The 15520-nt window shown below is 35.4% G+C and overlaps 1 protein-coding gene across 10 annotated transcripts in view; it reads right to left on the bottom strand.

The window, feature by feature from the left end:
- Positions 1–1285: 1285 nt before the first annotated feature.
- The window catches only part of SBF2 (SET binding factor 2), a 300617-nt gene continuing 286382 nt past the window's right edge, over positions 1286–15520 (bottom strand). For all 10 annotated transcript variants that reach the window (XM_048070135.2, XM_048070140.2, XM_048070143.2 and 7 more), the window contains 6 exons: positions 15026–15259; positions 9454–9558; positions 6995–7188; positions 6564–6651; positions 4110–4241; positions 1286–3828 (listed from right to left, as the gene is read on the bottom strand). In XM_048070135.2, the coding sequence (XP_047926092.2) occupies positions 3730–3828; positions 4110–4241; positions 6564–6651; positions 6995–7188; positions 9454–9558; positions 15026–15259 (852 nt within the window). In that variant the 3' untranslated portion in view covers positions 1286–3729. The remainder of the gene's footprint in view (positions 3829–4109; positions 4242–6563; positions 6652–6994; positions 7189–9453; positions 9559–15025; positions 15260–15520) is intronic.

The following is a 15520-nucleotide window of genomic DNA, read 5'->3' as shown; positions in this document are numbered from 1 at the left end:
AAGGTTTACTGCAGAATAACAATAGGTAAAATCAGTCTTCAGAGGCTTTGTACTATGCAAAAAAACTCACAAAAACAATTCTTATCAGCATTCTTCATATTACTAATCCATCCCTTTTAGAGTCTAGCTGGAAGAGTAAGCAAAGACAGGAAACGACAGCGAATTTGGAGCATCCCTATTTGACAGTCAATTAAGAAAAAGTCGCTGCATGTGAAAAAAGAAAGAAAAATTTTCTAAATGAGAATGTGAATGCTAATACTGCCCTTGGCTTGCACAGTAGCCTAAATCTGGCAAGGAACTGATATAACGCAGACAAAAAATCAGAAAATAGGTGCAACAGTGATACTTAGCATGAACTTCAGCATAAATGGGGAACTGGTGGATTCATTTTAGTTTTCTGACTCCCCAAAGCAACCACAGGATAATCATGAACAGACAAAGTATTTGGATGATCACAAATATGAAAAATGAGAAATGTGGTGCAGCCACTTAGGCATACTCCAAGAATATTCCAGGATGAAAAAGCAAAATTACAGTATTTGGACAAGATCACAACATTTCTGTTATGTCTGCAGTTCACAAAGTATCAGATACAAATAATGTGTGTGGGATGTGATACAAAATTTTGAACATTTGTTCCTGGGTCTGCTAGCTGTTTGTATGTTTTTACATAACCTGTGACCCACACATGTGGCACGCTACGTATTATTTAGTATACTAATTCTAAAGTTCCATAAAAAGTAAAGACTAAAATAGAAAATACTTATGTGTAAGGAGAAATTGTTAATATAGTATGTCTGTAACAACTCTTCAAAACTTAAACTCAGTTCATCCCATCACCTACAAAATGCACTCACAACACAGAAAGGCAAGAAATCTTCTTCCCTTATGTAAAGCCCCTGATAATATACTGTCTTTTCTATGGTAGGAATCTTATGATATACAGTATGGAAATAGTGATACGACACAACAGAGGAAGCACATGTTTACCTCATCCCCAACTCCTGGATGGATTTTTCCTAGAATTTTTTCACAGAATATGAAGATGGATCCCCTTCCACATACAATTTTTACCAAGCAAATTCTCTACTCCGATTTATCTACTTCTGTTGCCACATCTCAAACAGGCTGACAAACCGTCTGTATTTTCTCTAAGTCTCTGTTTGAATCTTTAGTTTGCATAGAAGAGACAATCAGGGACACTACCAACTCCGTTTTCACACCAAGAGCCTATGTCTACCATTCCTTTGTATATTCCTTACATAAACAACACAAATGTCATATATCTTGTTTCAGCTTTTATTTTGATATTTTTAAGTTAAGTTGCTCAAGTCCATTTTCCATCAATACAGACACTAAAAATTGAGATCAACATTTAAGGCAACATTAGCTTTCATTCCAAGCTCAATATGAAAACCTTATCATCTAAGCACCACAGCATCTAAGAATTGTCACAGGTCCCCTACCTCCATCACACATTCCCTTTCCATTGTAACTCTGCTATCTCACACCACACTCAGGAATTCAATTTAGACGCACATTCTCACGAAAGATCTTGTCATTTCTTATATTTCTTATGAACTAGATCACATGCATAAGATGAGATAAATGAGCAAGATACGTTTAAGGGAGAAAGAATGTGGCTGTTCTATGTTGTGATACCATATAGGATTTTTTTGTTTTTTGTTATATTTAACATAATTATTCAACAACTTAGTATGAACATTACGTATTTAGCCTTTTTAGTAAAGGCCATACATTGAGACTTGTTAGAATGGTAACTTTGCTTTAAACTCTGATTTCTTCAGTGTTACTGTTAAGAAGTATTTGAGTTAAGGATGCTCACATGCAACTTTTATGTAAGGGTGTATACACGGACACAAAAGACCACACTATTCTTAATACAGAGTAAGTAAGGATTTGTCTTGTGTCTGTGGAAATATTTCAACATGTGGGTCTTGCTTATTTCATTTTTACAGTAAAAGGAAGGGTTTTACTAAAGAAGTGTATTTATTACAAGATGGTTAGCATACATATATCACATAACATACAAGAGTTAAAATGAACTAGTTACAAAATAAGAGGTGGTATGTAAATTTTTATATAACCTAAGAGCGGGATCAGTATTTTACAAAGTACATATAAAAGTACTTCATATACAAAGTAACATACAAATGTGCAAACACCATTGTCACAGGTGGAAATTTGTCAATTGAAAAACGCTAGAAAAATCCTTCATTTTCTTGTTTTGAAATTGCAAATGCATTAAAAACAGCTGCATTTCCTATTGTGTATGTGAAGTGAGAAATTTATATTAATTTCTGACAAAATACATTAGTTATAAAAAAACCAACAATTTAATAACTGAAAAATCTTATTACGTATAGTCAGTTTGGTTAGGCTGACATTAAATTATAAGCAGAATGTCTGGAAAAATGAGAAAATACTGAATCATATATACAAACCTTTTGTAATATTAGTGTGCTATTCAACATATTAACATTTCAAAATAAAAACAATGGCTTAATTACCTAAAGATTCTACTCTATATCATCACTATTTGTAGACTGTAAAATTTCTAATAATTTGGGGTTATTAAAAACATTTCTCCAAGATTTTAAGCTGAACAAACACAATTTTATCAAATGTAAAAATCTATAAAGTCTTACAATTTATGTGCAAAAAATGTTTTAAAAGTATCAAATCACAACACGTCAAACCCGATTATGTACATATTTAATATCTGTAAATGTTGTTAACTAGCTAGTATTGTTCTGCTATAAATAACTTACCTCTGTCATTCAAAATGTGAGTATTTTAAAGATTTCAGTGCAAGTGCTCGCTTCACTGTTTAGTGCATCATCATGTTTGTTATTTTTTTATTTTACAGTGAGCAGAACAGCGTACAAATTAACATATACAACTCACACTTAAGAGATCTTCTACTGAATTCCTAGTTTGTTGTTTTCTGTTTCTCCTGGACAGTCAGCCAGTTTCCTCTCATTTATTCCATCATAATAGCAAACAGAATCTAAAAAAGAAAGTGCTATGATCTTCAAATAATCCCTAGAACCTGAAATACCATAACAACATTGCTGAAGCACTCTGTAGAGCACAAGATTAGAGACTGGCCTGCATGCTGAGAAGACACTTGAAAATCTGTTATCAGGCAATTTCACTTTTTGGTCTTAAAAAAATATCAACTGTCTAAACATTGGCAATCTGATATATATGTCACTGGACTTATAAGCTTTGTTTGATTATTTATTTTTAGGAATTGTAGACGTTCCCTCATTAATGACTAGCTTGGAAGTAAGAACTTTCTGTTTAAATATATAAATAAGGTGAAAACAGACTTTCTGCTGGAGGGAAACTTTCTGCAATCTACTTTGGACAGGTTTCCTATCAGAGTAACTCTGAAATGAGAAAACTGGGATTAGAAAATGCAAATATGGCTCACTTTTATAGCTAGGAATTGTACTGAAGAAAGTGGAAATTAAGGATACATGGATTATTATTTTTCAAAGTCCTCCCTGCAGAGAGAGAAAAAAAAAAAAGAGCAATAACAGCGGTTATCATTACTGAACAGAATAGGAACTTCAGCATATTAAGAATGTTTGTGGCTGAAATGTAAGAAAGGCTCGTTGTCCGTCAACAACATTTCAGAACATATCTTCTTACAAAAAGAGGTGCTTTAACCATGTCTTGATTATGGAATGTTATACGTTTCTAAGCATCTGAAATGCAGCTCTGGATCCTATCCATCCATTGTTGAGCACTCTGTGCATCCTGGGCACAAAAATTATACACACGTTTGTTTGTCTTCAACTGCAAAGGAAAAATGAGAACACGAAAAGTCAAAATGCAAAACAGAAAAAGAAACTTGCAAATTTTACTTTAAACTGTAATAACCTCAAAAATGGGTCTGAATGTACCACTTTTTAATTTTCTGCTATTGAGAATGAGGGCCAGTTAGCTGTGTAAAAACTTTTTGTTGTGAGTTGGCATGACAGCTCCCTCCTAGCTCACACCTTCCAGCAGAAATGAAAGTAGTAAGTTAAACACACCAAGAAGAGTTTCAGATAAAGATCAAGACTAGTTATACTTACATCAAAAAATGCTTTTTCACTTGCATGTTTCGGGGCTCCAATAGTTGGAGAAGCAGGAATCACTGTTTCTACTTCCGCAAGGTCTATGTGTCCTTTACAACTTGTATCTTCACCAGAGTCATAGTATCGTAACTAGACGACATGAGAAATAAAAATAAATCCAAATATGCTATTAAATGGACCTTTTACTTTTTCTTCACTTTTCCTGGATACAGCTTGAGGGCTTGGGGGTGAGAATGGGAGGGAAAACATTATTAAGACCTGAAGACATCAGACATTGGGAATTTCTAAGATAAAACCATAGGTCTGGTATATACAAACCGGTAGGACTGGCAATACCCCTTAACTGGTCAGTCCTGTATTTGACTTCTCTGGGTAATGGCAACATCGCCATCATCCACTCCTGTGCAGAACTGAACTGAGGGAGGAGCATTTTGTCATGAGAATTTTGGAGCAGAAAAGCTTCAAATAGTCAAGCATTGCTTCTGGGCAGAGGATGCATGAAGGATGACAGCAGGACTTAGTCTTTAGGAGTCTGCATTCCTTATCAGTTTTTCTAACAGGAACCATCTCTTCCCTGTTCATTACAATGAAGCTAACGCAAGACCGTTACTCCACCAAAGAGTTAACAAAACACATATTCTCTGTATTTCAAGAATTTAAAGTGATCAGCAAAAATTTAAGTATGATTTTAGATAATTATAAACTACATAGAAAACTCACATTTTCCTATACTGCACTTAGTGGTTGAATGAAGCTTGCTTTTTTTTTTTTTTTCTTTCCCTTTCAAAGATACTTTGATATGAATGTTAACCACTCCATAAACTGAGCTTTGATATGCAAATAGTTTCAGATGATAAAATCTGGTATCTGCTTAAAAAAAAAATGCCATAAACCAGCGCATAATAGTAAAGCAAACCCTCACAGCAAGCTCCAACAACAATCGCCAGTATCTGCTGCATACTGCAGATTACTCTTACTTCTGCACATCTGTGATATTAGGAGGATATTTGGTTATACAAAAAATTTAGAAGTAATTTTTTTTTCTGCAAAATGAGTCTTTTCACCTGTGTATCAGGAAGAATAACTACAGAATAACTATAACAAGCACATTTGTTAGCATATTACCACACTAATCCAGAGATCTTTAATTAGAATCTTAAAAAATGACTTCTTTATATTGCATATTTTTTGACGTGTCAATTACGATACATTTTTTTATATATATATTTTAAACAAAAAGCATGCACAAGTCTCAGAGGTTATTTAAACAACCCACACTGTGTGGAACATTTGACTCAATTTAGGTTACTTCTCAATCAACCAACGTTAATACTGAGATCACAAATTTCCACTGCTGAATTCTGGCATATTTGGTAAATTGGGTAAAATGTTCATTTTAACAGGTGCCCTGTTTTTAGTGCTCCTTGCTGTACAATGATTTGTCAGAATATTTTTGAATAATTTTGCTATTAAATTTACCTCACTAAGACTAATCTAAGATACTCCTATATACCCCGAATTATTGTTCAATCAGGAACTTGGCATTTGAGGACTTCTAAAGAGAAAATTCTGGGGTGTAATTCTAACTCACTTTAAGTAGTTTACAAAATTCAAACTGATCTCAGAGAGATAGGTGATCCTATTCTCTAGCTTGAAAGTACTGTCATACCAATTCTGGAAAATCACTGAACGTACCAAGTGAGGTAAATGGATTTTTCTACTAAAGCAATTAAGTTTATAGTTTTCCACAGTATATAATGTCCTTTCATTTGCAAAGAAAAATGCTCATGAAAAAATACTTGAGGCAGAAAGAGGATGTAAAATGCACGCTTCGTGAGCATGCGGTACCTACTGTGGTTTTAACAAGAATGCCTGAATGAAACTTTCTATCATATTAGCTCTCAGCATCCCAACTGTACTCAAGAAATTATCTTCTAACATTTTTAACTCTCCATTTCAGAGAATTTTTGGTTCTTTTGGTAACTAAAGGCCAGATTATGCTCAGCACTTAATTGAGTAATGGCTTGCTAGAGTTAAAAGTGCTCTAAAAATTGCTTTTATTGCTTCTGTAACACTATGTCCAGAAAATGTCCTGAGACACTACCAGGCTTTTCTTCTTCAGCTATAAAGCAGGCAAAAAGTGTTCGGACACTAATAATGATGCATGCCTTCCTATCCAGGAAGTCTTTTATGCTTGTATGTTAAATAGTTATCACTGTTTAAAAAACAAACAAACAAAAAAACTCCACCTCCCCAAGCTCTGTCCATTCAGAATATTTATCAGCGTATTTATCAGCCACACAGGACACACATAGACTTACGGTATATTCAATGTAATACACACATTGCTTCTGAAAATAATTATTACTTGTAAAATTAACCTATACAAACTCACTAAATAAAGTTGCAGCAAACTAGTCATAAAAAATCCATTAACTGAAAAGGCTTTACCTGGTGTTTTGTCACATCGAGCACAAACCAGCGAGGCTTCCAACCTTTCAGCAAAGCTCCTCTTTTATATAGCGTACCTTCAAAAGATCTGGAAGGTACAGAAAAGACAAATGACACAATTCCATAATGTGTATAGTGGTGATATATAAAGCCTAACATGACTAAAAGATATTCAAACACTTCTTTTACTGTAGTAAAACAACAGTTTTAAACTATAGACTAGTTTAGGTATTGGTAACTGTGATATGCTGGTAAACACTAACTGTTTCAGTATTTTGGATGTGTTAAATATGCAGCTACACTTTGCTTGGCATATAAAGAGGAAGACTGAGAAATCTGTATATGAAAATTTATTTTTTTTCTTCCCAAAGGCAGATACCTTTACCATTCTAATACAAGGTTCATAAATACTCTCTGATTATTCAGTTTACCTATTTTCATCATTCTTTGATGTGAAATGATTGTATAGTGTAGTTGCTCTTCTATCTACTCCATTGGAGGGAGAGATGCTTGTACTCTGTTCCTCACCCAGCCCATTGTCAGGTATTTCCAACAAAGACCTCTTCTGATAGGAATGTAGATTAGCTGACATCATCCCTGAGGAGCCAGAGGGATGTCTCCGAAGCTAAGAAAGAATAAAATGAAAGAAAAAAGGTTAAATGATCTAGACAAGTTTACAACTGGGAAATGTGACTGCTTGCTGAACTAAAACATTAGAAACGTATTGCAGGAGAAAAACAAACCATAAAGTTCTTTCTAATAAATATAGCAACCCACAACTCTTTCTGGTAATCTATGTGGTTAATAATTTGCACTTAAAAAACTTGAATAGCAAAGAACTGTAGCTAGTCTATTACTATACTAAACTTGAACTAAAGGTTTATTAATATTTTATTTTTACACACCTTTCTAGTCGTTAGCCCTGATTAATCAGAACCTAGTGTATATTCACTGCAGTCATTCATACTACACTGTGCAAGAGGAGTCTTAAGAGGACAGACAGATATATAACATTAACTGAAGTGCACTCTTTAAGAGAGCATTTCATCAAATTTAATTCTGGCATAATTGCGCTATTTCAGACTTCAGCTTTGCACGCATCCGTGGACATTCTGACTGATTTTTCAGCGTTAATTTTACTAGTACTTTGACGATAAGTGCAAGCACCTTAGTAAGTTACTTAGATACTTGTCAAGGATTTGCTAAAAGAAACATGCAGGTATTTGAACAGCAACAGAACTTGGATTTTTTGTGAGGAAGTAAAATGCTTAACCATCTTTATTATATTAAATATTCAGCAGATCCTCAACAGAATTTTATGGCTTGATCTACAGTTTACTATTTGCTAAATGTGAAATGTGTGTAGCAACACACAGAACACAAAATCATTCTTCACTGTGACAGGCCAAACCTTTAAAGTGACAAATGGATGGGGGAGATACATACCACCTTGCTCAGTAATATTTTTTTGTCACTCTGACCTTTGTAGAAGTTGAGCTGCCTTGTATTTTGAGATTTTCTCAATATTATACAAGTAAAACTTGGTACAATGTCTAAGTTGTGAGTTATCATGAGGTAAAAAAAAAAACACCTTCATAACACAAGTCAGTGCTGCCTCCAAAAAGAAGAGTCAGAGAGATGGCAATTCACTGCATTTCTTAAGCAGAAGCATTCACAATGTGTGATAAATCAGTATTTCAGAAAAGTCTTGTATATTCCAGTGACATAAGCTTGAACAATGTTTCTCTTGCTTTATCAAAAGCATCTAGAACTAGTCAGACATTTGGATACAATAATTTCCCCTAAATTCACTAGTAAGAAAGAAAAAAAATGCTGTTTCCAAGAGCTACTTATAGATCCAAATCACTTTAGTAGAACCTCGATAACCTGGAGGAAGATGTAGCCTGAACTTGGCCTTAACCTTCAGAACAACATCCTAGAGATGGAGTTCTTTGGGGCTGACCCATAGCTATTGCATTTATCTGAGAATCCTTAAATAACAACCAGGACAGGAGACTGATGTCAGGTATATTTATACTTGCATTTTCTTTTCTGCTTCCAATTATTCAATAAAAGTCTTAATCCCCTGCTTTGCTAGGATAAAAATTTTTCATCTTGGATTTATCTAGGGAATAAAGTCAAATTGAATGACTATGACAGACATAAAGCATATTGCTTTCTTGAGAGCAAAGGACAAATAACAAAGTAGTTCTGATGACTAACCACTTCATGGAGGCTGGCAAACATGAACAAGTTTGTGAAGCTGAAGAGCTAGGCACAGTTTTGAGCTGGTAACACATTATGTCAAGTTTATATAGAAAGCTCCTCAAAATCATTATCTAACAAACTTCCTAGTGCATGTAGACAGCAAAGAGCCAGCCTTCAACTTAGAAAGTATCTGTGCAGTCAGCTACTCATTTTACAATAATCATGAACTGTAAACACAGCATGAACAGTTCCTGCCTTTACTAGATTCAACAATTCCAAAATTCCATTTAGACATGGAAATATCTTCACTCATCCCTGAACCTATGTGATTTCCTTTTGGCTAATTTAAAGAACTGAGTTTTTTGTACTTGAAGAATCAGACACAGTGAATATTTAATAATATAAGATCATATAATTGCATATTAGTAAAATGCTCATGCTCTTTTTGTCTGTATTCCTCAATCTACCGTTGAGAAGCAATTAGATAAACGGCACAAGCATAAATAGTTCTTCTACATGCAGAAGGAAACACTGAACCAGTATCCTGGGTTAGAATAACATGTTCGTTTTTCAAAAGCAGTATTTTACTCCAAGAAATACAGTGATTTTGTCAGTGTCCCAGGTAACCTATATAGCAGGAATGAAATTATTATTCTATTGGACGAGCTCTTTTGCTACTTACATTGTCTTGTCTGGTGTCATCCTTTAGATTCATTTTGACCCTTTCCCACAAAAGCTGCCATCTTTCTGGGTTCTGATTTAATTTACCTTCCAACCTTTCTATTTCCTGAAACAAAAACCAAGGGTTTTCTTAAGGATAAACACTTCTACCTGTTTACTTCCTGACAATTACATTAACACAGTAATTTTCTAGTCAATATTTTTACACAGAGAACTTCAAGGCCATGTTGCCCAGTAAAGTACAAGAACCCCTGTCAAACCAGCTATAAACTGGTAACAGCCAGACTCAGGAGTCTGAGGCAACCAAGTACGGCATCAGCCATATCATTCTTCTTGAATGTCACAGGCTGAAGGAGATATTATTCTTTCAATTCTCTTCCAGTTCTCTTGAACACACAATAGTCAGCGCCAACTGCCATAATAGAAACATGATAGAGATAACAATAGGATATATTTTATAAAAACATTTACAAAGAGCAAATTCTGTGCTGTGACACCAACATTGCACATTGCCAATATTAACATTTACACTGGTTTATAAAATGTGATACAAAGCTATAATAAAAGAAGGAAATGAAACAGAAAGATTTATTCAATTTGGATGCCAAACCGTAACAACATGTTCTTGTTGTGGAACTTGGGAGTATGACCTATGTTGATAACCTCCATTAGGGTTATTTCCTGCTAATAAGACAGTATGTGCACAGTTAAGTAAAAAGACACAATTTCATTAGTTTATGTTTACTTGCGAACCAGCTTAAATATAACATTCATCAATACATTTGTCATTACTTTGATATTTGGTCCATATTCTTGCCATCCTTCCTTTTCACATTTTTACTTTCAACAACTATATTGTCATGAAAATATGATTCTTAATGAAATCAAATTAAAAACTCAGTTTTGCAAATCCAATTAAGAATTGATGATGGCACAAGAATTGCCACAGGGCAGAGAATTCCATGCTATATAAAAGCCAACTGAAGCCCTAGACATTTATTTTCAGAGAAGAGACACTAGGACTCTGAAATTATTTATTTCTACTATGCCACATGATTAATGTAGCTTTCATCATATTCTCCAACTGCTATAGGTATATTACAATGACAGGAAATCATTGCTGATTGAGACTTACAGAAAATGACTACAATTTTAAGGTAAGAAAACATTTTGCCCAGAAAATTAACTGCTGAACTAAATTTGGAACACAACACTGAAAAAAAAAAAACAACTGTAAGAGAGAGTCTGACAGCAACAAAATATTTTTAGATTCTTCCTTGCTGAAGGTAAATTAGAGAACTCGAAAGTAAAGCCAAATATAAGAGACCTGGCTGAACAGCAAGAATCAAGCCATAAGTTTAAAATACTGAAGCTAGTTGAAAAGACACATATACATTGAATATGGGACTTTCTTCCTGCCAAGAAATAAAACTAGAATAGCTTTGTTTGGAATATCTTCATTGACAGATACAAAAACAAGGAATGGCGAACACAAGCCAGACTAAAGGCTTCTCTAGATTACTTGTTCCTATTTTAAAATGCTGAGTGTAAAATGTTTCCTGAGGGGATACATAGGACTGAATATATTTACCACATACTTTTTATATAAACGGCTTCCCCAATTGCATTAAAAGGAGACAAACTCCTTAGTGCTAAAAGATCATCAGGTTTTAATTTGATAATTCTCTTTCTGCCCCAGTCTTGAATTCTAAATACAAGTCTCTCTCTGCAGAGTCTGGAAATAACTGAAACTTGTTACTTAGCAACTGGGTCACATTCCTTCTTTTTTGGCTCCACAATGAGTAATGCTTCCAGAATTTAAAATGAAAAACTTTCAACAATCTCCAATATGTATCTTGAAAAGTTAGGAATAAACTCTCCCTTAATAAACTCTCTGTAAAAAACCTACATGACAATAAATCACTAAGATTTACTGTCGCTCCTTCAGTTTTAAATTCTACAGAAAACATCAGATTTTTTTTCTTACATGAGTGCAGTGCAGTATGAATAGCTGCATTTACTTGAAAGAAAATTTCACAGAATCACAGAATAGTTGAGGTAGGAAGGGACCTCTGGAGGTCACCTGGTCCTTGAGCTCGAGCCAGCTGTCCAGCACCCTGTCCAGATGGCTTTTGAATATGTCCAAGGGGGGAGACTCCATCACCTCTCCGGGAAACCTGTGCTGGTGCTCCGTCATCCCCACAGTAAAGGAGGGCTCCCTGATGTTCAGATGGAACAGCTCTGTCCTGGCACCATGCACCACTGGCTTCGTCCTCTTTGCACCCTCCCCACTGGCATTTATACACACTGATGAGAGCCATCATTCCCCACCCCCTGGGCTTTCTCTTCTTCAGGCTGAACAGTCCAGCTCTCTCAGCCTTCCCTCCCGGCTGAGATGCTCCAGTCCCTTCAGTGCCTTTCCGGCCCTTCATTGGACTCTCTCCAGTATGTCCCTGTCTCTCTTATACTGAGGAGCCCAGAAGTGGACACAATACTTCAGGTGTGGCCTTACTAGGACTGAGTAGAAAAGAAGGATTACCTGGTGACTGACTGGCAACACTTTGCCTAACACAGCCCAGGATACCATTAGTCTTCTTTGCAGCAAGGGCACATTGCCCTTGATTAAGGCATACGATTGATGCAATTAGACATCCACCATGGACCCCCAGAGCCTTTTCTGCAAAGCTGTTTTTCCAGCTGCATCAAAAGAAGCATGACCAGCAGATCTAGGGAGGTGATCCTCCCCCTATACTCTGCTCTTCTGAGACACCATGTGGAGTATTGCGTTCAGTTCTGGGGCTCCCAACACAAGAAGGACTTGGACTTACTAGATGAAGTGCAGAAGAAGGGCCACTAGGGTGATCAGAGCGCTGGAGCAACTCTCCTACGAAGAAAGGCTGAGAGAGTTGGGGATGATCAGCTTTTAAACTAAAAGAAGGTACATTTAGATTAGATATAAGGAAGAAATTCTGTACAGAGGGTGGTGACGCCCTGGAACAGGTTGTCCAGAGAAGTTGTGGATACCCCATCCCTGGACATGTTCAAGGCAAGGCTGGATGTGGCTTTGTGCAACCTGATCTAGTGGCAGGTATCTCTGCCCATGGCAGGGGGGTTGAAAATGGATGGTCTTTAAGGTCCCCTCTGACCCAAACTATTCTATGACTATGACTCTTTGGGTGGTGGCCCCCCAGGATATACTGGTGCATGGGATTGTTCCTCCCAAGGTGCAGGACTTTGCACTTCCCTTTGTTGAACATTACTCAGACTGGTTAGATCATTTATAATGTATCACAACTTGCTCATGGCAAAGGACAGTGGGAAGTGAATTGAGAAGTTTTACACAAAAATTTGTATTTTAAAATGCACATTGTCATCTACAATCTTGAAAAGGCTTAATTTAGAATTAAGTGAATGAAATTTTCAGATTAGTTAACTTCCTAAAACTCATAAGAATGAAGATTTATGGAAACTATAGAACCACCACACGTCTGGTTAAAGGTGGATTGTTATGTAACCAAAACACATTAGAACATTTACTGCTAAAATATTACGCCTTTTGCTCCCCGCAGAAAAGCACCAAGGAATATTGTGAATTGAAACACTTAATAACTTCTTTGTTCCAGATTTACATCTTGAAGAGTATTATCTTGTCTTCAATTAAAAAAATACCTTTAGAATGATTATATTAGGTCTTATCATTATAAACAAAGCGAGAATCATCCTTCCCTAATAGTTTACCATTGCTGAATATGGTCTCAGCTCAAGCGTTTTTGGATACCAATACATTCTCAATGGATTTATGATTAAAGAGAGGTCTTTCTCCTACATCAGCAATAGCCCTAAATTAACAACTTGTTTTAAAAGAAAGCTCACTTTGCTTTTTAAACTTAGGAGAGTATTTTCATAACCTTTATACAACCCCTTCCTAGTCTTCCAAATGTTCCTCTCCATTGCTATCTTTTATTACTATAACCTAATTCACAAATAACATTTAAACTCTATAAAATCTGACCCACATATCTTTGGGCTATAACATGGCTAATTTTCCTGTTCTATGGCAGTTTTTCACAGTTGTGGATAGGATAGGATAAGTTTGACATTTACCCCAGGAAGAAATGCAGAACACTGTTACTATATTCCTAATGTAGTTCTGGCCTCCAGTTACCTGAAACAAAAGCTCTTTTTTTTTTCTTTTTTTGGTGAAAGAATCCCTGATAAGAGATCCCCTGCTGAGAGATTGTTAGGCTGTTTGCAGTTGTGAAGTTATAAGATCTGAGCAGTTCTGGCTATCCTCTTTTGAGTCCAGGGGAATTTCATGGCTGAATTTTATTTTATTTTTTAAAATTGGTCGTTTTTCCTCTTTTTAATCAATTATGATTGGATGGAATTGACCAAAAGAGATTACAGGAGTGTTCCTGAATGGGGCTAACTCTCTGGCAAAATCAAGTCCATCCTCAAGGATTCCAATCCATTCAGAAACTTCCTGCCTTAAGATTTTGTTAAAAATCATCTTCAATTTCAGGAATTTCAGGGACCCAAAGCATATCCCACTTCCAAGAACTGCTGTATTAGGCTTCATAATACTAGCTCTAATATAAAGAGAAGTCTGCAAATAATAAAAAAAAAAGTTTTCCAAAAAAAAAAAAAGGTATATGGTGTATATATCTGAATATGCACGTGGCTACAAACAATAGCTCCAGGAAATGAAGAATGTCATTTTTTCTGAGCTGTTAATCCAGATGATAACCTAAACATTAGGACCGCTAGTTAATTACAATTAAACAATAAACATTTAAGAAAATATAGGTGCTCAATCATTCTAAATAACTACAACAATTACCATGTTAAATGTGATCCTTTTTCATTTTCTAATGAAGAAAGAACAAAACCTAAGCAGCCTACCTGAGCCCAAATAAGAAAAAGCTCAAGTCAAGCATCTATTTCATGTGCCAAAATATTCTGAAGCATCTAAGAGTATGAGTTAGGTCCCAGTAAAAATAAATATACTAATAGAAATAACAGAAATCTTTGTTGAGAAATTTGAGCCAGGATGCTATGTGCTATCTTCGTGTATTTGCCTCTCAACTAAATCAACAGCTGTTGGACTCTGTTTTAATGATCTCTTTAGAAATCTTTACCATACACATACTTTAAATTGATAGAAGCAGAACAAGAAAGATAGCTTCATCATTTGCACCAATTAAAAGAACAGATTGTACGTTTCTTATAAAAGGCAACCAAGAGGTCTATTATGCTACCTGCCTTTTTGTTTCAGAAAAACAGTGAAAAAATGCATCCATTATTGTCTTTCCCATAGTTATTAATTACTATTGAAGTGTCCCCCCCAGAAAAAAAAATGATTCCTGGACCAACCATCACTTCCCAAGATCAGTCCGCTCCCCGCCCCCCCCCCCCCCCCAAAAAAAGGTCAGTTTTACTAAATACCTGTTTTGACCAGCTATCATGATCCTTTTAATAATAGTGTATCTATAGGGCAATAACATAAATAAAAAGTAAATATAAATTTCCTAAATATAGAATAACTTATTTTTCTTTGTAACACATGTACTTACATTTAAAAGGCTGCTGATGGCATCAGGTTGTAGTTTTTTAACATCATCATAACATGGCCATACTATTTTCCTCTTAGTCTGAGAGACTGAACCATCCATTTGTTCAGCTTCCTCTAAAGCACTGCATTTTGCAGTCACCATGGTCCAGTCATAAGAAGGACCTGTAGCCAAAATCTCTTCTACATAGTAATCCCACTTTTTGAGGCTGGACATACTTACATTTGGTTTCAATGCCTATTTGAAAGAAAGTTTTATTATAATGAGAAAAAGCAAGTCTTTGAGTTTCAGACTGAAAAATGCAATACCTGTATTTTCTAGATTATTCAAAATTTAGCAGTATTTTGCATTGGGTGAGTAATATTGCAGTTTGATAATTTCCACAGCAAGATCCTGGGATATGGCTCAGATCAAGAAGTAAAAGTAATACTAGCTTCGGGAATATACTGCTCCTATTTATCCTTCCACTAAAACAAATGCTTACCACGAACTCCAATT

The sequence above is a fragment of the Anser cygnoides genome, chromosome 5 (genome assembly GCF_040182565.1).
Source record: "Anser cygnoides isolate HZ-2024a breed goose chromosome 5, Taihu_goose_T2T_genome, whole genome shotgun sequence".
NCBI lineage: Eukaryota > Metazoa > Chordata > Aves > Anseriformes > Anatidae > Anser > Anser cygnoides.
The sequence above is the reverse complement of the archived record's forward strand: the minus strand, read 5'-3'. Positions and strand labels throughout refer to the sequence as shown.